At 39.5% G+C, this 23,619-nt stretch overlaps 3 protein-coding genes across 3 annotated transcripts in view; 1 reads left to right on the top strand and 2 right to left on the bottom strand.

Moving 5' to 3' along the window:
• col9a1a (collagen, type IX, alpha 1a) overlaps positions 1-8,434 on the bottom strand; it is a 28,632-nt gene extending 20,198 nt beyond the window's left edge. Inside the window, exons 1-9 of the mRNA XM_050045460.1 lie at positions 8,174-8,434; positions 7,229-7,303; positions 6,196-6,234; positions 6,026-6,088; positions 2,348-2,401; positions 2,122-2,157; positions 1,796-1,819; positions 497-550; positions 223-276 (exon numbers count right to left, since the gene is read on the bottom strand). Of these exons, the coding sequence (XP_049901417.1) occupies positions 223-276; positions 497-550; positions 1,796-1,819; positions 2,122-2,157; positions 2,348-2,401; positions 6,026-6,088; positions 6,196-6,234; positions 7,229-7,303; positions 8,174-8,248 (474 nt within the window). The 5' untranslated portion in view covers positions 8,249-8,434. The remainder of the gene's footprint in view (positions 1-222; positions 277-496; positions 551-1,795; positions 1,820-2,121; positions 2,158-2,347; positions 2,402-6,025; positions 6,089-6,195; positions 6,235-7,228; positions 7,304-8,173) is intronic.
• Positions 8,435-10,529: 2,095 nt separating this feature from the next.
• hyls1 (HYLS1 centriolar and ciliogenesis associated) lies at positions 10,530-21,302 on the top strand. The gene is made up of 12 exons (XM_050045085.1): positions 10,530-10,697; positions 12,176-12,313; positions 12,514-12,636; positions 12,796-12,872; positions 13,049-13,251; positions 14,345-14,400; positions 18,667-18,833; positions 18,920-18,965; positions 19,060-19,114; positions 19,291-19,372; positions 19,606-19,632; positions 21,050-21,302. The coding sequence occupies exons 2-12, from the start codon at positions 12,214-12,216 to the stop codon at positions 21,182-21,184; spliced, it is 1,071 nt and encodes a 356-aa protein (XP_049901042.1). The 5' UTR covers positions 10,530-10,697; positions 12,176-12,213; the 3' UTR covers positions 21,185-21,302.
• A 31-nt stretch (positions 21,303-21,333) lies between these two features.
• Positions 21,334-23,619, bottom strand: part of mrpl4 (mitochondrial ribosomal protein L4) — a 15,997-nt gene continuing 13,711 nt past the window's right edge. The window contains exon 9 of the mRNA XM_050045086.1: positions 21,334-21,482. Coding sequence (XP_049901043.1) covers positions 21,337-21,482 — 146 coding nt within the window. The 3' untranslated portion in view covers positions 21,334-21,336. The remainder of the gene's footprint in view (positions 21,483-23,619) is intronic.

Raw genomic sequence — 23,619 nt, 5'->3', positions numbered from 1 at the left:
TAATTTAGGTGATTTTTGTTTTGTCAACAGGCAAGAAACTCATCGTCCTAAAATATAAGTTGGTTTTTGTTGTCTAAAAATGGACACCGTCCACTCCAACCTTTATATTCATGCATCTAAAAACCTCACAGTGTCACACCGTCTCATTGAGAGCTGCCACATGACTTACTTGCCACCATAAAACACTGATAATAGTGTTAATACAGAAGCAGTGATATTTACCCGCGGCCCAGCAGCACCAGGAAGACCAACCGGACCTCTCTTGCCTCTCGCTCCCTGTAAGAGATATAAAGGAATCTTTATTAATACAGCATATGGACAAAAATCTTAAATCATAAAGCAGCATCAGCGGCCACTCTTATCAATATATTTCTTATTTTTAAGTAAATATTTAAGTTCTCATGACATTAAGAAATAGACTTATTTCTTACGTTTGTCATGTTTACTTGTGAATATAAACATGACAAACTTTAACTGAAATGATGAGTGCACTCACAGGTAGTCCAACTTTGCCCAGTTCGCCTGGTAGCCCGTCTGTACCTGGAATACCCTGTTAACAAACGACAAAACATGAACTTCTGATGGACAATCTGATGCAGTTAAACCTCTAAAACACAAATACATCTCTTGTACATAAATATATTTCATTAAGTATATAACTCTAGTCTACATGCTGTGATACTTTAAATAAATGCAGCCATGTTCAGTGGTGCAGGAAGTATTCAGATCTTCTGAGGTCCTCCTGCCTGTGCTGCTTTTTATCAGTCTAGATTGTTCTGGTGTGAGTTGCTGAGTGGTGGTGTTATCGGCCGTAGACATGTCTGCCTTCTCTCCAATAGGCTGTAATGGAACTAGCGCCAAAAAAATATACAGTATATATTTGAAAAACTTAACAGCAATGTTTCTTTCCACAAATCACAGCCAGGTTTTACTCAAGTACATCCACCAATAGTATCACTGCGCAAAAGGAAGTTTGCATGTATTGCTAGGTCACAGCAATTAATGTTTACGTCTCATGCTGTCATAAGCACGAGCCTCTCGTCCATGAGTAGATGCACTCTTCCTTCTGAATGCTGATACAGTTGGCAGGTGTAGCTCGGTAGAAAGAAAATAGTTCCTACATGAAACTGCTCACAACAAGGTCTGTGGATTATTTTAAGTGAGCGGGTCATGATTTCTGGAAAGAGACGTTGTAGGGTTTTTCAAAGGTTTTGTTTTGTTTTGTTTTGTTTTGTTTTGTTTTGTTTTGTTTTGTTTTGTTTTGTTTTGTCGTGTCGTGTCGTGTCGTGTCGTGTCGTGTTATGTTGCTTGTGCTTTGAGCAGCACAAGGCAAGTGTCATCTAGTTCCATTATACTGGAGAGAAGGCAGACATCTCTACAGCTGATATCTCCAACACTTGGCAACGTATGTTTGTGTTGGTACTGGTCCTTGAATCTGTCTTGCTTCAAGATACTGACAATTTATATTTCAAGAGAATTACATTTAAAAGGCAGAAAAGAGACCAGTAACAATGAAAGGTAGCATTTTTGCAATGTGTAAATGACATCTCTTAAATTAATAAGGAATCGTTGAAGGTCCTTATAAATTTTACTGTAAATGTTTTAGTTTGCACTGTGCTGTACCTGCAGTTTCCCTGCTGTGGTTATGGTAATGATATAAGCAGCATATTCACCAGCTTTGAAGGTGAACTTGTCACCACTGTGTTTAATTTACCCATACCAACCTGAACTGAACATGCTACCCCTGAGAGCACAGTGTGTGAGGTGTGATCACGTGTACTGTTCATATACTCACATCCAGCCCATCAGGTCCTTCACCCTGTGAGAGAGAAATCATCATCAATTATTTAAACCCAGCGGTGATAACATGTAGAGATTATTTAAAACAAAATGTAAGCATTCGCTTGAAAGATAATATCACTTCTTTACTGAGCAGTTTATAATCTATAGACTTGAGTACAAATTGTATTATTGTGCATTTTATCCTTAACTTATCATTCTAACACCTATGCAGCCAGTATTTGCATAACTCACACAGCTTTGTAAAGAGTCTGCACTACTGATCAATTTAATGTGACAAAATGTAAATGTAATGTAACTCAGGTTGATATTTGTACTTACGGGCTCACCGGCAGATCCACGTGGTCCAGGATCTCCCTGAAGACAAACAAGAACAGAATCTGACATCAGAAATATCAACAGTGCAACAGTGAACATACATATACTCATATATAGATACAGGTTCTCAGAGGTTTGTGCCCTGCAGTGTGAGAGTTAGTGTAAGAGTTAGCTCTGACATTTCAACAGGAAAATTTCATTCAATAAAATATGGCGATAATAAACATACTTTTGTTCCCTTTGGGCCCACTGGACCTGGATCTCCAGGAGGTCCAACAGGTCCCTGCAAAGATAGATGACACAAAATCCTTTCAAAAACATACTGATGAAAACAAAATCTTAAAATACCATGCTGCAGTTAATCCTACTGTTAATCACACTGGTAACAGTCTTAGTTGTGCAGTGTAGTGTCAGTATTCTCTATTTATGTGCAAATAAATGGAAAATGTAGACTCTAACATCTTACATTGAGTACTTCGTCTTTTAACTTCACATATGTTTAATGTCTACTTTCCATTGTAACCACTGCAAAGCAATTTCTCTCACGATAAATTACGTTTTGTCGTATCATTGTGCGTGCAGACATCAGGGACAGTCACCATAAAACTGAGCTCACATGTCATCAGCAACAGAAAGGTCATCTGTTATTCACAACTTTGGTCTCATTTTTATCAATAATAACAATGATGATAATAATAATACATCACACTTTTGAAGCTCTTTTCAGAGTCCCTGAAGATGTTTTAGAGAGTAGCATAAATTCCACAAAGAGGGGGTCAGCTACTGAAAATGCCCTGTCACCCCAGGTTCAGTGCTTGGTCCAGGGTATTTGTAGGAGCTGTCAGTTATGATGGTTGTAAGTCATTTTTGCAACACAGCAATAAACAACAAGCTACAATAAAGCCAGAACTGGTAAGAAACGCAAAGAGTTACACAGTCAGACAGTTTGTTAACAAGCCAACAGTTTAGCCAGATTAGCTAAACTGCTTACATAGTGTTCTTCTACTCGACCTGAACCCAACAGATCCAGATTAAGTACCTGAATTTTGGGTCATTTTCAAGTTAAACTTTGGGCTCTGGACGGGTTCATGTTTTTCTATATTCAGATGTAATTTAATGAGGAAAATGTGTCTTTTCTCTCTCTGACTGAGCCACTCCTCTGTGTCCTCTGTGTGGGAAGAGCAAACAAGGCAGAGTATAATGGGAACCTGTCAATCAGCAATGAATGAAATAAGACAAATATATAGCTCCTGTCTCGGGTTAGCTTCAGGTCTGTTATCGTTAAGCCCTTTCCAAAGGAGTTCTCATAATGCTGTGTAAGCCTATCAATGCCAGGAGAAGCCCCCTGTATTTTGCAGTATACCGTAGTTTTGGTGTTGATCTCTGTGGGGACTTTCTCGTGCTGGTGCACTGGAAGTGATGCATTTTACTTCAACCAGCAAGAGCTAAAGGACACAGGAAGAGGGGAGAGACCACAGAGACAGAGCAGCAGATATGTGGCGGGAGTTATTGAGGAAAATCCTAAGAAACGACCAAAAAAAGTCGTCCAAGTGGCAACAAAAAAAAAATGGCATTCAGGGGACGGATCAAAAACGACTTGAATCAATAGAGCATAGTATGGTGATATTTTGCATGCCGATATTATATCGATAGATGGACGTCACGTATCGATCTTTTATTATATATATTATTAGTTTTTGCAAATACGCATTTTAATGCAACTTTTGGTACTAGAATAATAAAATCAGTTGCTTTTTCCGTCCACTAGATGGTGCTGATGTTTTTTTCCTGGTGAGGTCAGCAGCGGTCTCAGTCAGCGGCATTTGGCGGGAAGTTCATCAAAACTAAGACAGAGGCACCTGAGAAGGAAATCAGAAATGCCCCATCGGCGTTTAAATAAAACGTCCGAACTTATTTTGGATTTTTTCACACAGAAGGAAAGGAGGACTTGGATATGACACGTGATTTACAGCAGTGTCATATGAGAGTAAAATACTCTGGGAATACTACGAACATGACTGCTCACCTCACACACCACCATCCACAGTTAGCGTTAGCCGCTGACGGCAAGCTAACGCTGAACCCGCTCAGCCAACACTGGACACACTTAGCTCAACAAAACTACCATCCAACTCTGAGAAAGCCAAGAAAACAACACAGTCCATCACCTACTTCCTGTGCAAAGAGCTGCGTCCACACAGCGCTGCTGAAAACCAAGGCTTTTGCTACATGCTAAAAACAGGTGAAGCCAGGTATGTGACTCTGTTCAGACAAGTTTTCACCGACACAGTCGTACCAAAGATCTACAGAGAAGTGAAGCCTAAAGTTCAGGAATCCTTGAGTACAGCAGGAAGGGTGGCGTTAACCTGTGACGCCTGGACTTCAAGGTCTAAGTCAAGGTTCTCTCAGAGAACTGGTGACTCATGTTCTTCAAACTACAGCAGTACACCAAAAACCTTGTTGTAACAGACAACACTTCTAACATGGATGTTGCCATGGATGTAGCGGGATACCTGCATGTAAAGTGTTTCACTCTGTCCCCACAGAGGGCGTTAAATCTGCCCACAGTTCAGTCTGTCAGGTGTATGCAGCGTTTCTGACAGGTGTTATGACGGTGTTGCTCAGTCTGTCTGCTCTGTGTCACATTTTGCTGCAATAAAAATGATTCAAGTCGATGAACAGACTGACAGCTTTATCTCATGAGGTAGAACTCATGTTGACAAAGTTTTCCTAATTTGCAGTTGGAAAAAAAGGTATTAAATCGCAATATATTATCACAATATATTTTATCACAATACTGTAAGCTGTGATGAATGTTTACCACAGCCTCTGCTTTCTCTTCTGAACATGTTTGACGAACCTGGTGGTTTTCCTTTCTAGTCTTCCAACCACTCAGAGCTTTTCACACCACATGTCACATTCATCCATTCACAGGTGGCAGCCGAGTGCCACCTGCTACTCAGTTCAGCATTCACACACTCTCACGCCGATGGTTCCATCGTGAGCCATTTGGGGTTCTTGCCCAAGAATACTTGGAGGTGTGGCCTTCTTTCTATTAGCTCCTCCCCTCACCTGCCTCCTCTATATATAACCCTCAAAACACTCTCCACCTGGTCAAAGGCATCAGCAAGTAAAGGGAAGTGAAGACACCTCAAACCAAACAATCAGCCGATGACAGCAAAAAAGAGACACCCAAAAAGCATTTTAAACATCCCCCCTCAGATGGTGGTGTTAAAGGTTCTCCTTTCAAACCTGAAACATAGTCTGTCTTCTTGCTGCATTGCATTATGGTCTGTTTGATGTTAGAGAAACTCTCTCCACCTCTTCCCTCAAAGTACTGGGTTCAAATTTTGGTGCTTACTCTCAGTTTCAGTCCACATGACGCTCTGAATCTGCCGGTCTGTTCTCGGCACCATCACCGCAGCAGACAGCAACACACTGAGTCCATTCTGCACCACCTTTACCCAACATACGGCTCTCTCCTGTCAGCCGTCTCTGGGCAGCCGATCCCCCTCCGCACACCCCTCCACCTCACACAAAAAGACCCCTGTTTCTGTCAGGAAGCGACTCGCGACTCTCCCCTAAAAAGCCAGATTGATTTATTCAAGGACTTTTTTTTCACTCAGTGGACGCCAAGACAAACTGCTCACACAGCAGCAGATCTGAAAAGCTCAGATCTTACAGAGATTCAATGCATCCACTTGTTGGAGAGTTTAACCTTCGAGGCAGTGGAGTGACTCTTATCCACTGGGTAAAAGCAGCTTCTGGATTCAAAACTCAACAGAATCCTTCGTTCAACAGTTTCTTTGCAAAGAAACGAGCTTCTAAAATGTGTCTGGTGGATGACCACTCAACCAAACACATCCCAAACCCTGCCAGTCTGAGCCTCACGTGTTGTTTCACTTACATCTGCTCCTGGAAGGCCTGCAGCTCCTGGAGCTCCGTCTTTGCCATTATCACCGTCAAGACCCTGGAAGCAGAAGTTCACCTCACGTTAATGCTGTTGATCTGGATACAAGTCAGCATCAATTACACATTTCTGCTGCATGTAACAGGAGAAAATAAACGTCCACTCACTGGTCCGCCGTCCACCTTGGAGTCTTCTCCTCTGTCGCCCTGAAGATACATAAGGAACGTGTTCAGATGATGATGATGATTCAATTGAAGGAATTTGGAAATTTTTCAACATCCATGAAGTATTTTCTTTGTTGCACGGGGCATAAGAGTAGATTTCGGAGGGGACGAAGAGATAAAGGTCCCCGTCAGTATTTAGAATATGTGCATTTGTCCTCTCAATGAAAACCTTAGAAGAAATTAAAGACATTTCCACCATAAATTGGTGCAGAAAAGGCACAAATTGGTGCACAAAAAATCACCAAGCTGCAGGAAATTAATGTTTGATGCTTAAAATTTCCTGAAGGAGGACCTCCAAATGTCTATTTTCTGGGAATTTAGGAATTTTTCTAACCTTAGGAAGTCTAAAACATGGTGGATATTTTATCGCCTGATCCAGTATATTTAGACTGAACATATTTAGATTTTGACTACTTCTAGCGTGAATGGTTCAGGATATTCTCCAGGATTTTAAGCAGCATTTAGACCTTCACATTGAGAAAAATAGAATAACTAACATTTTGTTTTTTTGGGGTGGAATTGAACTCGTGATCTTAGTATTACTAAAATCCTGGCTATGATCCTGTTATTGTGAATTCAAGAACAAAGAAAACAATTGAACAGGGTTTTGGAAGACCTGTTTTCACTCCATAGTGCAGCATTGAATCTTTTAGTTTATTTAAAACATATAAATTACGTCACTTATAGTTTGATATAACGAGCTGCTCTGTTTGGAGCACTTTTTTGCTCACTCATCAACACTTGTTTGTTAATTTATCTAAGAGGAGAAGCTGGTTTTTAAAATGTAACATCACTGTGCGGAGTCAGGATGAAGTCATGTGAGGACCTTTTTTTATTCCAAAGGACTTCACTGTTAAAACTCCGTCTTGTGTAAAACACTGGAAACCTGCTTCACCGTTCACTGAGCTGATTAACCCACACATAGCAGCTCTGACCCCCAACTGAAAACTGTGGTTCATGACTGAAGCAGACTCACATCAATGCCGTCCACTCCGGGCACGCCGGCTACTCCTGGCGGCCCCTGGGGCCCTCTGGGACCGACCGGGCCCCTCTGTAGAACAAACACAAAAAGATATGGGTTTTTTTCACTGAAATTCATCTCTTAAATATCATCCAGTGCTGCGGCTGCTGGTGCTGGTGCTGGTGGTGGAGGTGGTGGTGCGAGGGGCAGCTCACACAGACTCTCATTGTTTGGCTGATGTGAGGGGAAAGGTCATGAAACTAAACCAGGTTTCCCATTATAGTCCCATTATACTGTCTAAGCAACTGCATGTGTTCGGATTACTGCTGCTGACTGGACCTTATTGGTGCCAGTTGTGTACACTTTGATAAATGGGCCACCGTTTTTAACAACTGCTAAATAAACTATGCATACATTTTTACATTTTGCTGAAAAAACCCCCCACCTTAAATTCACCAATTTCAACAGTCACATGCCCCATACTGACTTTATAAATGACTCATACCATAATGTGTAATGCCAATACATGCTGTTTAAGAACATCCAATACTAAAGCTGGAGCCCCTGAAGAGTGTCATAGGATTAAAGAATGTTTAATTAAAATTAATTTGAGCATTAGTATCTAACAGAAACACAGTTTTCACAGGGATAATATGATGGAAAGTACAGTACAGTAAACTAAAGTCATTACTGACCAACATAAAATAAGCTTAAAGTGCCAAGAGAAGTATAAAATATGTTAACACGACAGATTCAAAATAATATCACATATAGTGAAAATATAAACTTACTTTTAAGGATAGTTCAGACACCTCACATTCTCTGTCTATTATATTATTAGGATACATAGGAAATAAAACACTATCGAGTACAATAAGCTTTCTCTAAATGTCTATAGGACCCAGCACCTATAGGAATATTAGATGAAGGAGAGGAAAGAAGGAGCACCCATCTTCTCACCTGAGCCGAGCAAATCAGCACAATTTGCAGTAAAATCACCAGCAAAGACTCTCGATAGATCCTGGAGAGAGCCATGGTCCTCCCAGGGCCGAGGAAGATGCTAAAAGTCCCTTTTTCCCAGATTAGACGGGGCTCACGGACGGTCCACCTGTCTGTCTCCCCCCTGACTGAAACCCCACCGCCTGCTGGAAGGGGAGGATGTTAGAGAGTCCTGATTATTCATGAGGAGCTGAGGCTCTGCAGGAGGAGGAGGAGGAGGAGGAGGAGAAGGAGGACTTCTCAGCACAAACAGGGTGGAGTACCTTAAAATTAAACTAAATCTGATGACTGCAAGTACAGTAGAAACAACTGTGTGACAGAGAAGTGTTTGATATTGTCCTTAACCTGGCTTTAGGATATGTAGCTTAGCTTTTCTAAACCATATTTTTGCTCTTTAAATGTTTGTATAATGGAGTTAAAAGTGAAAAGGGGGTCTGGGGAATTCAAAGTGAATAGTGTAATTAAATTATTGTCACATATTCAGTAACTTTCAGGTTTGTTTTTAGAATACATTTGTCATATATTGAAGATAAGACAATCTCAGTAACTGAAGGTCAGTGATAGAAGAAGTATTTCAATCTTTACGTAAAAGTCCTGCTTTCAAAACCTTATATAAGAAAAAGTATGTATCTGCAAAATGTAGTTAAAGTAGAAGTATCCATTGTGCAGTAAAATGTTCCCTCTCAGTGTTTTACTGTCATATCTGATGTTTTTGGACGAACAGTACGGCTGCATCAGGTGGTGTTAATTTTATCTCCTTTATATACTGTTGGATAGTTTAATCCACAACATATTCTTTAAGGGACTGTTTGTTATTTATGAGGGGGAAGTGGGTGTTGCAAAACAGAGAGGCGCGTCAAATAATTTTTAAGCGCTGGGAACGGACTTATGTTTTTTTATTTTGGCGTAGGGGAGGGGCATACAAATTTAAATGGTTGTATTTTGTATTTATTTTACCACAGATTTTTAAGGAAAGATTCCTTTTTAAGTTTCTGATTTTTACGAAAGATAAAGAAAAAAAACATGCCTCCCAAACCAAAGGCATTTTTCTTAAAAAAAAAATGTCATAACCATGAACTGTAAAAACAGAAATTATATTTTATTAATTTTATTATCATTTTTAAATATCTGACAGGCCTTTGGACACGTCATGTGTGACAACAAAAAACGAACAAACAGAAAAGAAATCTGAGCTTAAAAATCTTTTTGTAAAATTTTGCCAAAAATAAAACGTTTGCATGGACTAAGCAGCGAAAAACCAAGGCTTTTTTCAACTGCAGATTTAGTTTTTAACTTTTAATTAACATCAAAGGATACGTTTTAAAAATCTATTAACTAATTTATGGTGTTGGGGGGGGTCATGCCTGTCAGGGAGGCTTAAGGGAAAATATTTGTAACTTGAGGGAGGGTCAGTAAAAAATAAAATAAAAACAAAGAAACACCCCTGCCACCCCTCTCCTCTGATAAGTAAAGAACAGTCCCTAAGATCATCATATGTTTAATCACAATATGATTTGACAATATCCCTGGGAGAGACTTGTGTTGAATTGGCTACTCATGTAAATAGAGAGACAGGGGTATAGAGGAGATCATTTAACATACTTGTTAACAGTGGAGGAAAGTACAAGTACATTTGCTTAAGTACAGCACTTTGAGATACTTGTGCTTAACTTCAGTGACCTATTTCCATTTTATTCTACTTTATACTTCTACAAGTTCAAGGAAAAACATGTTATTGCTGATACTTGTGCACTTTTAATTGAGTGTATTTTTTTTGTGGTAGAATGTAATTAAATTCATTTACTCAAGTCCTGTAGCCTACTTAAGTATAGCCTGCAAATTTGAGGTACTTGTAATTTATATGAGTATTTCCACTATACTTTACACCTCTACTTCATTTTGTAGGCAAATATTGAACTTTTTACCCGACTACATTTATCTGACAGCTTTCAGCTTCTTTTCAAATTTAAATTATTAATACAAAATACAAATTAACTAATAAATATTGATATATTAATGATTAAAATAGTGTATATTATTGTGGTATGTACCATTCTGCATAATGAGTAGGTTACTTTTGGTTGCTACTTTAAATATATTTGATGCTAATACGCTTATACTGTACAGTTATGAATGCAGGACTTTTACTTGTAGTTTAGTTGTTTTTTTTACTGTGGTGCTGCTACTTTTATTTAAGTAACAACACTGGTTGTTCTAGTACCAAACTGCTCCTGCGGTCCTCCAGCCGAGTGGTGGCGCTGCAATATAAGCACGCCAACCTCTAATAACTACAACGAAGAAGAATTGGACCGGAAGTTCAATCAGGGCGCAAGCAGGCGTCGTTTTCAAAGCTCGTTAACGGTTGTTGTCTTGGTGCTCTGTGTTCCCGACCTGTAAACAATTAAACACAAGCGCTACTTAACAAACATTACCGGTAACGTCACCGTGATGAGTACACCGTGAGAGCGAGCCGGCCTCCGTGCAGGTGAGAAACTTACCCGTTAAATGTCTCTTCATAGTTAGCATTGTTTATATTAACTGCCTGTTTAACTGCTAACTGTTAGCTTAACGTTAGCTCGCTTCCGTTTACTTTTGCGTTTGAGAAAGATATGCCGACGCCCCTTCAAAGATCTGTCGCTTTAGGATTGACTCGCTTGCTGCCTTGCTTTAATTATTAAGCAGATATAATTCAAAAACTTGTGGGTTCAGTAAAACGTTAAAGGTTTATCGATAAATTCGGCTTTCACTAGAGTCACGACTATCTTTGTTCTGTTTAAAGAGCAGCTGGTAAAGAGTTCACAACGTCCCTGTATTGTTAACTATACATTTGTATCAACGAATACTGATATGTAAAGTAGTAACCATTAATTTTAGACATGTTTCGTCTTTCAAGGAAATTTAAAATTATTACTAAAGGCATATTAAGTTGTTAATTTAGTGAACTGAGTTTGCCTTGAAGCAAACATGTTTTCTGGTGCTGTTGAGTTGCATCGTGTCAAACTGAGGGGGGGTTATACTGATATTAATAACGGTGAATTATTTACACTAATCAGCCAAAACATTAAAACCACTGTCAGGTGAAGTGAATCACATTGATCATACTATTACAATGCCATGTTCTGCTGGGAAACCTAAGGCCATGGCATTTATGTGGATGCCACTTTGACAGGTTCCAAACACTGTTACAGACCACGTACACCCCTTAAAGGCAATGGCACTCGTTGATGGACACAGGACCTCTTAAGGTGTCCTGTGGTGTCTAGAATCAGGGCCTTGGCAGCGGACTCTTTGAGTTGTGAGGTGGGGTCACAGCACGTCCCACATATGCTCAATCAAATGGGGATCTGGGGAATTTGGAGGCCAGGTTGACCCCTTTAGCTCTTTGTTGCAGTAATGGGGCCATTCCTGAGCAGTTTTTGCAGTGTGGCATGGTACATTGCCCTGCTAGGGGGCGTCACTGGCATTTGGGATGCAAAGATGTTTGGGTGGGTGGTGCGTGGCAAAGGATATCCACATGAATGCCAGAACCCAAAGTTTCCCAGCAGAACATTGTATTGTAAAGAGGTGATCGAAGATATTCATTTCACCTGACAGTAGTTTTAAAGTTTTGGCTGATCGGTGTGTACCATCTATCTTTTTCACCTTAACCTGATTTATTTAGGAATCTACGAAACACTGAATTCAAGGCATAGCATGCTAAAGTGAGAATACTTATTTCCAAGGTGGTATCAAAATATTAACAGACATAAAACAATAAAATGTTAGAAGACAAAATTATATTTAAACTCAAGAATACCCACACCAAATCACTTAGATACAGTTTAAAACGTTGACAGCTTTATTAAAAGCATATTAATAATCTGTCATCACCTTATTCCATCCTCAAAGAAGTGTCTCTTGTTCTTCTTCATATCTGTTTTATATTGTTGTATTATGTATATTGTAATGTTTCCCCCCCTTCAGGTTTTATGCTACCTCACTGACTTGAAACTGAACATAATATGGACAACCTGGATTTCTCAGAAGAGGAAATTCAAGAACAACTGGCGATCCTGGGCTACAAAAATATACCAAAACACAGACTGCTTGAATTCAAGCAAGGTTAGACTCTGCAGCATGAATAAAACTAAATGTTTATCTTGTGCATTGGTGTTAAAAATAGTTTTAAATCAGTATACCATTGTGTAAATCTCAATTTCATTTCAAGAAAAGGTCGAAGACAAGGAGAAAAGATAATTTGGACATTGGTAATTTCTGTGTTTTAACTTAAAGGATTAAGCTCTCTCGTTATTTAATGTCAGATCTCGAAGAACTGGTTCGACGTGAAGAATGGAAAAGCCTGGCCTCATCCACTCAGATAAACTCTGACAAATCTCAGGTGGCCACATCTCAGCGGAGTCCTCCTGCCTACACCAAAGAGAAAGGTCAGGGCGCTTATCTCACTGTGGGAAAATAATAGTAACTGTAATTATTATAATAATAACACTTTTCTCTAAACAAATATCATCAGTCAAGTGTAACATTTTAAGATTTTCCATTTAATGTTGTGTCTTAACTGGTGAAATCTATGTTTTACTTCACAGTTAGTCGTCAGTGCTACTTTAAAGGTTCTGGTGAAGGGTTTTTCTTACATACCGGACAACCTGGCAATGGCAGACAGGTAAGTGTTAACCACACATTACTCTTATTTTTCTTTTATCTGGTGTTTCTCAGACAGTAATGACAACCCTTAGGTTTTAGTGTCAGTCCCTCTGAAACAAGTGTGAGGGCTTCTTTGTGGAGTCCCCGTTTTGTAGTGACATGCAGCTATTCAGAAAGACTATTATGTTTCTGTAGGTGCTTATAACACAGGTACCCTGTGACTCGTACGCTCAACACTCGGTGGCTCTGAAGCTGCAGCTGCCTCCAGGTGCTCCCAGCAGGCTGCATGTGGAGCCAGATCCAGATCCTGACGACACCCTTGACCCACCGCTCACCGACAGCTACACATCCACTCCTGACTCCCACAGGGGACGCTACATCAAGAGAAAAGTCCTGAGGTAATTTTAAAGACTCATGGGTGGGTCTGTGTCTGTTCATTCAGCGGCTTTTTTACTCATTCATTAATTGTTTTGTCAAGTTTCAAGTTTTTTAAAAATTCATTCCATGTATGAAAAATAGAGCTCAATGCAATATTGTTTATTTTAGGATTGTTTATTTTCAAACAAATCCTAAAAAAATCTGATATGTAAAGAATGAAAATCTGAGTGTAATAAATGATCTGAACTTGTGCACATGGCAGAGTCAGACAAAGTTGCTCAGATATCTCCAACAATTTAACATCACAGTTCATCTGCCAAATGCAGCTACACTAAAGATTTTACAAAAAAGATGAAAGATAAACGTAGAGATCTCAAGGTGCAGACTCACAGGATCAACATGTAACAAAAAGAGAGAGAATTTAAAACAATCACATCTGAGATATCGTTCTGTGGCTTCCTTTTATTTTTAAATTGTGCACTAAAAATTATTCTCACTGATCATTCCACTCATCAACTCCTCTACCGTCTAAAATAATGAGTGTGCACTGTCCATAAAGACAATCACAACACATTTTTATTTCCATCAAATTTTTGGTAAATTGATTGTCAGTAAAATGCCAATAACAATGATTAAAAACCCATCAAAAGCAAAACCTAAACTGCTGTCTTAAAAGTTTTTTGTCTGACCTGCAATCACAGAAATCCAAAAGTATTCAGTTTATAGTGATTATAAAACTGTAAACTGCAATATTGAAAATCATTTTTGTATTTTTATTTAATAAATGACAACAATGAATAATTCATCCAAGTTGTTGCTCACTTTCTGTTAATCAAATTTAATAATTCATCACTTTAGCAGTGGTAAACAGAAACAGGGAATGAGTCATGCATTGAATAAAGACAAATGTTTAAAGTAGAATTAAACTGACAACAGAAGATTTTAATTAATCATGAAGTGACTTGCCACGTGAAGAAAATCAACCAATCAATCAAAAAAAAAAAAAGAGGGAGAGCATCCATTTTGTCCTCACTGGGGCAAGCCAGCTCTTTACTTCCTAAAGATCTTTTCTGAAAATGTGACAATAACACTGTTTTTTTGTCCCACCTACAGGAAACATAAAGGACAGTCTCTTGTCTGCGATGAATCAGTCTACAGTGAAGACTCAGGTGATCTTAACTTAACTTTAATCTTCTCTTCATCTGTTTGGAGTCTCTGTTCTATAATATTAATAATAATAGTAATCTTTATTTACTGAGGATACAAAGTGTGTCACACAAGGCAGTTTAACACTAATAAATTTTAAAATCATGTAACATTTTTATCAATTAGAGAACCTTCAACAAAATACATTCACTGGATCAGCGTAAAATAGACGATTGAAGTAAAGTAATTCAAAGTAAGTCAGTTAAAATCAATATAAGCTCCATGTTTTTAAGAAGAGATTTAAAAGATGATACTGACTCTGTGTCCTAAAGTTAGAGATGCACCTTTTAAAATCTCTAAAAAAATACTGTTATAAAAACAATGGTTATTTTAATCAATCTGTTTTTCTGGAAATATACAGGAAATTATATGCAGTTTATTATATGCACTTTCAGCTCTCACTCCAAAATTACCACCTATTTCAAATATTTTTTGTCCCACAACAAGGAATTATTTTTGCAGAAACAGCATAATAATATTTAACAATAAACACAATAAAAACACAAACAAACTGAATATTTATCACAGAGTTGAATTCCTGTCACTCTTCTCTAAAATGTATTTACAAAATATGGAATCAAATGGAGTAAACACAAAGAAGCAGAGATGTAATCCCGTTGGTCACCAGCAGTTTGAGCTGTCTCAGCATCGAGACGTGGCCGAGCAGAAGAGGAAGCTCCTGGATATCAGCTTAATCCTCTTAGCTCCTTCGTTAAGCCCTCTGCCTCCACAGATCACACACCTCAGCAGGAGTGCAGGTCGCCAACATGTACAAAACATACAGCAGTCAGTGGGACAGAGAGAGCGAAGGCGACGATAATTCTCTCAACTCCTCTTTTTGGTCCGATGGAGAGCGTCAGGAAGACGAGGAGGAGGTGAAGATTGAGCGAGTAATCAGCAAAGAGGACTCCAAAACTGTTGGCAATGCAGAGGACACTTACCAAAAAGCCTCAGAGGAAGAGGAGGTGGGGCGTGAGCGAGTGATCGCCGAGGAAGGCTCTAAACCTGTCAGTGGTTCTGAGGGTTCTTACCAGGAGGAGAAGATTGAGCGATTAGTCGTTAAAGAAGAGCCCAAACCTGTTGCCGATTCTGAGGAGTGTCAAGATGAGACGTCAGAGGAAGAGGAGCTCAGCGAGGAAGAGTCCAAAGCTGTTGGGGATGGAGAGGACTCTTACATGGAGGATTCAGAGGAGGAAGAGGAGGAGGAGATTGGACGAGTGATCAGTGAAGAAGACTCCAAATCTGTTGCCGATTCTGAGGGCTCTTACACGGAGGCTTCAGAGGAGGAGGTGGACAACAGCGAGGAAGACTCCAAGCCTGTTGGTGATACAGAGAACTCTTACACGGAGGCTTCAGAGGAGGAAGAGGAAGAGTCTGAGCAAGTGTGTGGCAAAGAAGAGCCCAAACCTGTTGACGACACAGAAGACTCTTATGCTGAGGCTTCGGATGAGGAGGAAGAAGAGGACACTAAGCGAGTGATTGGCGAGGAAGACTCCAACACTGTTGGTGATTCCGAGGACTATGACCATGAAGCTTCAGATGAGGAGGAGGAAGAGGAGGAGAACGACGTGGAAGACTCCAAATCTGTTGGCAATACCAAGGACTTTTCCCAGGAGGCTTCAGAAGAGGAGGAGGAGGAGGAGAACAACGAGGAAGAATCCAAACCTAGTGGCGATGCAGAGGAGTTTAACACTGAGGCTTCAGAGGAGGAGGAGACTGAGCGAGCAGATGGTGAAGAAGACTCCAAACATGGTAGCAATAGTGAGGACTCTTCCCAGGAAGCTTCAGAGGAGGAGGAGGAAGAGGAGGAGATGGGCGAGGAAGACTCCCAACATGTTGGCGATGCAGAGGACTCTTACCAGGAGGCTGCAGAGGAGGAAAAACCTGAACTGAACGACCAGGTCAACATCAGCAGGGAGAGCTTGGAAGGGGGAAGTAAGGATGACGGTGATGATGATGATGATGATGAGGAAAGATGTAGCAGCAGTTCTGATAGTCCAGCTCCGAGTCTGATGACCTCTGGCTACGGTACCTACAGACCAGAGGAGGTGGAGGGAGGAGACTACAGAGACGACCACACTATAACGGAGTTCGATCAGGACAGTCGGGGAGATCTGTCTGAGATGAGAGAGGACGAAGAGGAGGACAGTCGTTCGCTGTGCAGCTTCAGCGGGTTTGACATCGAAGCCACAGAGCCAGACTACCACGAGACTCGTCCACTCAGCATGTTAGCGAACACCAAGCCTGAAGCTAATGTGCTGTGTAGAAATGATGATCTGCGCATAAAGGAGGACGACACAGAGGTGAAATTAGAAGATGAAGACCAGTCAGATGAGGAGAAACTTAAAGCTCTACATGCAGCGTCTGAAAAGAAGGTGACAAGTGCAACATCAGAGGAACAACGTCACATCGCTGTGGCTGAAGATGCATTGGATTGGAAGCCTTTGGAAGGTGCGAGTGATGATGTTGGAGGGGGAAAACTGTATGAAAGGCTTGAAGAAGAGAAACTGGACCTTAAAGAAGAGAATAAAGAGAAAGAAGTTGAGGACAAAGGGGAGTCGGAGGATCCAGACGAGTCTTCAAGCAACAAAGACATCAAGTTTATTGACTCCAAAGTGGATTTCAGCCAAATGTCGTACGACAAGATGTGCGAGGAGTGGGAAGGAAACCTCAGACAGAAGAAGGGTAAATGGTTTCCTGTCTGTGTTGGCAACATTTTGGCTTTCTCGAGGCTTAACAATAAGCAAAAAAAGCTATTAATTTCCACGTGATTTTAATTTAAAAAGCCACTGTAGAGGAGCTAAAGAGTTGCATGTGGGTCCAGAGCCGCAGGTTGCCCACCCCTGAGCTAAGATATGAGCTCTCTTCCTTCTTATCTCAGTTAAAAGTTGCACATGAGCAGTAATGATTGAGCAATCCCAAGAAAATGACAGCAGATAAAGACAAAGTTAATAACCAGATTCGCCAGCAAGCATTTCAGTTATCTTGGCAACGGGAGTTTAGTTGGGTGACATTAGAGAATGTCGGCAAAACCCCAGCTATGAACTGCAGTTTGTCGAGAAGTGTGAGAGCAAGGCGAATAAAATGGTAATTTTCCTGACGGTTAACTTTAGTTTTTATTGTTTAATAACTACTAATAAATAAAACAATTTGTATAGGGGCAAGTAAAACTGACTTTGGGCAAGTAGATTCTTGACCCAAGTAATAAAAAACATTAACATTGAACCCTGTATCACTGTTTTCTAAACTTAAACTCCAAAAACTTGTCTATTAGGATATGAAGTTGTTAAAAGGCTTAAATTCTTTGTCCTAAAACACATCACTGATCAAAATACACTTTAAAAAATGCCTACTTTCTGGAAGGAAGTTACCTCTGATGGTACTGTGTCATTGACTCAGGGTCAAATTGAAAAATGGCCCCTGTCCTTTAATTTTCCACTTGACCTGTGTGTAAAATGCAGAGCAGATTTAGATCATTTACATCAATGACTCTTACTGATTTTTTTGTTGTGCTTCTGTAAGATTCAGGATGATCATCTGTTTGAACTCTTGTCATTTGAAAAACCTGATGCAGTTAAAAGTATTATTCATCCTACTTTAACTGCATCTCCTTCAAGTGTTTTACTGAAGGTGCTTTTTAATCTACCAAAAGAGAATTATTACAAATAACCAAAAATTCAGGTGATAATCATCAACTCACATTATTTAAAATTCCTTTTGATCTTTTAAGTCACTTTTTTTTTTTGATTGTTAGCTTTTTGTACACATTTTTAGTTACAACATGTCAGAAGTAAATGTGATTTTTCTATTGTTGAAGCGAGTACTAAATGTGACACTCATGTTTCTTTTTGTACCTTAATATTTTTATTATTTCACGTCCATGTGATTCTTAAAATGACATAGTTCAGTTTATTGGGTAAACTTGAGAAGTTACCAGCACAGAATCAAAAGGTAAAGTTTTGACCAAGAATAGTCTTCTAAGATCAGTAATCAAGATTTAAAAGAAAACAAAAGTAATGCTCATTTGCAGTCAGTATTATCCATTACAATGGTATGAGACTAATTATTAGAGGCAGCTACTGACTGAAAGTTTACTGGTCTGAATTGAAAAACTGTTTTCCAGACTGGATACGTTTTGTTCTCTGGTAATTGTGAGGCTAAGGGAAGTTAAAAACAAAGCCAGTAAAATCCAGATAATCTCATTGAATGTTCTGAATGTTTCTCTGCAGCCACAGCGAGCTGTCTGGAGGAGCGCCTGGCAGATCTTCATTTATCCTCACCGGCTCAACGCGACTTTGAGACGGAGGACGAAGACGTCACCAGTCAGAGTGACACTCAGAGTTCAGAGACAGAGGGGGTTTCCTTCAGCGCCTTTGAATCCTACATGAGAGGCATGGTGGGTAATGCAGTCCCTCAGAGTGTTTCCACTGTTTGTGTCTGATGAAATGTCTTCTAAAAATCAATTTATTTTACTTTGGACAGACGCGAGCTCAAAGTGACGGAGACCTCAGACCCAAACCCAAATCCTGTAAGTCAACAGAAACCCACTTAAACTTTTCATATCATTACTTTAATGACACTAAACTGTTTTTTAATCCATCAAATTTTGTTCCATGTTTCAGTCATTCGACCAGTGATGAGTCAGCAAACCATAAAGAAGACGGACCCAGTGGCCAAGTAAGTTCTAAGCATGAAAATGGTACCTGGATAAAGTAACTTACTTAACTTACTTACTTTGTTTTCCCCCTCGGTATAAATGGATGATGTTTTGTGGGCGTTCCCGTGAATACCGACTGTATCTATTAGATTCATGTTGGACTGATGGTTGACTCCTGTTTTTCTCGTCTCTGCAGGTATTTCCAGTATAAGCAGCTTTGGGAAATGTTTAAACTTCCAGGAGAGAAGGACAGGAGAGCTCTGCGCTTGGAGATTAAGGTATGAAAACATAGCTTCAATGGAGATTTAAAAAAACGTACTTAAAGTGTATTAATATTTACTCTGTCTGCTCCAACAGTGTCAGGTACATTAGCTCCCCACACACGTTTCAGTTTTGTGACTCCTGGTTAGAGGAGGCATGTACATAATGTACCTCTTACTGAATACATAGGAACTGAATACTTCCATGTTTTGTATGTTTCGCCTGAAACCACTTTTGCTTTACTTTTCAGGAACGACTTGCATACCAACCTCCTCCAGTAAGTATTCTCCCAAATATTCACCATACAGCTGAACTTAGCAACGTGTTCTGTGCTAAAATATATTTTATCTGTTTAAATCACAAGTTAGAGGTATGTGAGAGGAGGGTGGAGATGGTGTGGAGGAGTGCAGTTGTAGTGTGACCATTTATGGAGTTATTTACTGTTCCTTACAGCATGGTTGCTCAGCAGTGAAGCATGAAACCCCAAAAATATCCATAATCTATTTTTAATGTACCCATAAAACCAGTAGAATAAGTGCATGTACTGTACAAGAGTGCAGATCAGAAGACTTTGTTCTTATTATTGGACTTAGTTTTGTAAAGAAAAACGACATCTTCCACCCTTTATTGTGGATAGAAAGCCAGTTTGTGTACTTGGATTCTAGATGCCATATTTGACTGTCAAAAACTGAGCTTTTCCAAAAACTTGACTTGAAAAATGTTGATGCAATGCAACTAATGTACCCTACTTATGTGCATTATCCTACTTTTAATCACCTTAAAGGGACAGTTAGGATCTTTTGAAGCGGGGTTGTATGAGGTGCTTACCATAGTAAGTGTATTACATAGTGTAGATGTCAGTTGGCATGCCCCACTTTGGAGGAGTGGGCAGGAGTACCACCACAAAAGCTAAGCAATGTTCTGCTGTAGACAGGAGCAGCAGCAAAAGGTTTAGTTAGTATTAGTTTAGGTGTCTAAGTATATTTCAATTATTTTCACTGCTTTATCTTGCCATCAGACAGTGATTTCCGACAGGGGACTGAAGCAGTTGTATTGCTCTCTTCACAGCCACCAGACTCCATTGAGAAAATCAGCAATTTAACATTGCTGAACACAGAGGCTGCTGGTTTACCACTGCCTCCATTAGTTATTATTTAACTTTTCGAAGCAGCGGTAGACCAGCAGCTCTTGTGATCGGTGAGCTAAAATGACTGTCTTTGTCAGTGGAGTCTGGTGGCAAGAGCATAGAAAGGGAACTGAAGCTGTTAACGGCTTCCCCGTTGGAAAGTACTATCTGACGGAAAGGTAAAGGGGTGAAGATATTCTAAATATGTATTGACACTTAGACTGATATTGATTTTTGTAGGTGTCTAAAATACATTTTGTCATGACAGGAATTGTTATTGACAAATCTTTCTAAGAACTCAAACCTAAGAAAGAGTCTTAATTCTGCAGCCCAAGAATTACCAATTTAAATTTTTTTATAAAAGATATGTCAGTGACACATATATGGTTTGATCAGCTGTACTGAAACACAAACCCAGTGTTTCTAAACAGCTTTACAAGACAGAAATGTCTGTCATAATCGTCCCTCCCTCCCTAGACAGGACTTAGTAGAAAGGAAGATAACTTTTCAAAATGGATCCACATTAGTGTTAAAGTAGATTAAGCCTTGTTTTTTTTATATGTTGCAGCCCAAACCTCGGAGGGTTTACGTGCCGAACACCTACATCGTGCCAACAGAGAAGAAGCGCTCGGCCCTGCGCTGGGAGATCAGGAACGATTTAGCCAACGGTGTCCTTCCACACAAATTCAGTTATCGATTTTAGGCCTTTTGCTCCCCACATGCCTTTTTTAGATACTTTTAATACAAAGATGCATTGTTTTTTATATCATTGACTTTATTTATTGAATTTTCTTGTCAAACATAATAAACACATAAAGAACAGATCGCAGTCAGTGAATATATTACAGGTCATTTCTATGGTAAGTCGGAGTAGGGCAGTTTAAATGGGTACAGAGGTGTGTAGCGCTGGTCGTGCCAAAGCAGCTTGTCTTCCAGAAACTTAATCGTCTCCAGGGTGAGGAGGACTGTTTCATGTTTCAGCATGCTGTGGACGTTCAGACCTGAGAGAGATAAAGACAGAAACACCTGCTATTGACAGATTCTGTTCACCTCTATACAAGGTAAAAGTCATAAAACATAAAAAGAAGTATTTTTTGACTTTTAAAAAAAGTAATTTGTTACATGATAGTGCAATACTTCATTCTCTCACTGTTCCAAGAGGCTGATTAAGCTGCAAGCTTAACATATTGAAGGTCTAAATAATGGCGTATCGCTAATGGCGTATGCTTTGAGTTCCACTATTACATGCCTGCCATGGTTGCCAATAATACATTTGAAAAACTCAACAGCAATGTCTCTTTCCAGAAATCATGACCTGGTTACGCAAGATAATCCACAGACCTTGTTGTGAGCAGTTTCATGTGGGACCTGTTTTCTTTCTGCCAAACTACACCCCCTAACCGAATCACTGCAGAAGGAAGCGTGCTTTTATTGAGGCAATGTTAATGTTTATATCTCACACTGTCATGAGCATGAGGCCCTCGACCATGAGTAGATGCACTCTTCCTTCTGTGTGGTGATGTGTTTGGTGGGTGTAATTCAGCAGAAAGAAAATAGGTCCCACATGAAACTGCTCTCTGGAGAGAAGGCAGACATCTCTACAGCTGATATCTCCAACATTCTGCACCTCACACCAAAACAAATCAAGATCGATTAAGAGCTCTAGCGATAACAGGAAAATACATTTGATTTTTGGTTGAACGGTCCCTTTTAAATAATTTCCCAGTTGTGTTTTTCTTCCCATCAAGAAATCTGAAGTCTTCCAAGGTATGGCACCAGGACAGTGATGGTAAATTCTAGCATTGAAAAAGAATTGCATTGAAAGGGAGACCTGAAATGTTTTTTGGTGAACAAATTATTTGCATTTTAGCCTTTACCCACATATAGGGCATGAATATACTAATATATTGCTCCGGGAGCAGATACACTGTATACAGGAGGTTTTAGAGGTGATAGGATTAGATAATAAATCAGTTTGTTGTTAAATCAATATGTAGACACACGCCTTTGTGTTTTTCGATGACATGACAGTTTTTGGTTCGAGTGTCAGGGGCAACAAGACCGTGAGTTGCACATTATCTGCATACTGAGCAGAGAAAGTTGTAAGAGTATGTCAAATCTGTTTCTCACTGCTGTTGTTTTTCACACAGAACCAGAGGTCTACTGCAACAAGCACAAATGTCAGCTATCACAGCCGACAGTAGTCTGGTTGCCCTTCACACCTCTCCCCTCCGTGCCAAAATAAGTGACATGAAGAAAAATCCCAAAGATTGAAAAACACACAAGAATGCAAGAAATAGAATAAAATAATTTTTCAGTGCCAATTAGGGCTGCACGATTTTTTTTAACTGTCTTTGCAAGGTCCACTTGGGTGATAAACACAGTTTGCAAGAGAGGAATATTGCACTCAGGGATTTTTTGAGTGTCAGTTGTAGTTGAAGAAGAGTGTCAGAAGAAAACTGCACTTTAAAATGTTAGGATCATTTTATTTTTATTGGTGCTTTTGTGTTTGTTTCAGTATGTTCAATAAAAGAATGCTGGAAATAATGTTGTTTTATTTGTTTTTAAATGAACAAGCAATTTGTTATATTTTTGCATTCTACTGAAAGAATCAGACAGGCTATCACATTTTCCATTTTCGTGCCACCCAAATGCCAAGATTCACATTTTCAGTTCAGGTCTTGTCTTCAATACCAAAGTTTACTGTCACTGTCCTGACTCCGCAGTGTTAACCATAGACTCTAATAAAGATGGACAACATGATAGCTCCCCTAAAGTGAAGCCAAAACAACTCCATCACTCCCTGGTGGCTGGCTGCAGAACCCCCACGTCAGCAGATGGGACATGGGCCAAACTAACGGATTGTTACGTATCAATAAATTTTTCCCAAATATGTTGTGGTTTTTTTTAACATTTAAGTAGTTCTTATCAGCCTGATGTATGTTTACAGTGTGTGTCATAGAAATGTGTTTTTTAAAAAAAAAGTCATACTTAAATGTCATAAATTGTGGTACAAATTCGTAATATGTCGTCAAAATGTGCTCAAAAAAGTCATAGTGTAGTATGTCGTCAAAATGTGCTCAAAAAAGTCATAGTATAGTATGTCGTCAAAATGTGCAAAAAAGTCATAGTATAGTA

Source organism: Epinephelus moara, chromosome 5 (assembly GCF_006386435.1).
Source record: "Epinephelus moara isolate mb chromosome 5, YSFRI_EMoa_1.0, whole genome shotgun sequence".
NCBI lineage: Eukaryota > Metazoa > Chordata > Actinopteri > Perciformes > Serranidae > Epinephelus > Epinephelus moara.
This window is presented reverse-complemented; position numbering and strand designations above follow the sequence as displayed.

Coding starts and splice junctions, on each gene's coding strand:
- hyls1 (XM_050045085.1), top strand. CDS start 12,214: ATGGACAACCTGGATTTCTCAGAAGAGGAAATTCAAGAACAACTGGCG. Junction 12,637..12,795: donor TGCCTACACCAAAGAGAAAG/GTCAGGGCGCTT, acceptor TTTACTTCACAG/TTAGTCGTCAGTGCTACTTT. Junction 13,252..14,344: donor ATCAAGAGAAAAGTCCTGAG/GTAATTTTAAAG, acceptor TCCCACCTACAG/GAAACATAAAGGACAGTCTC.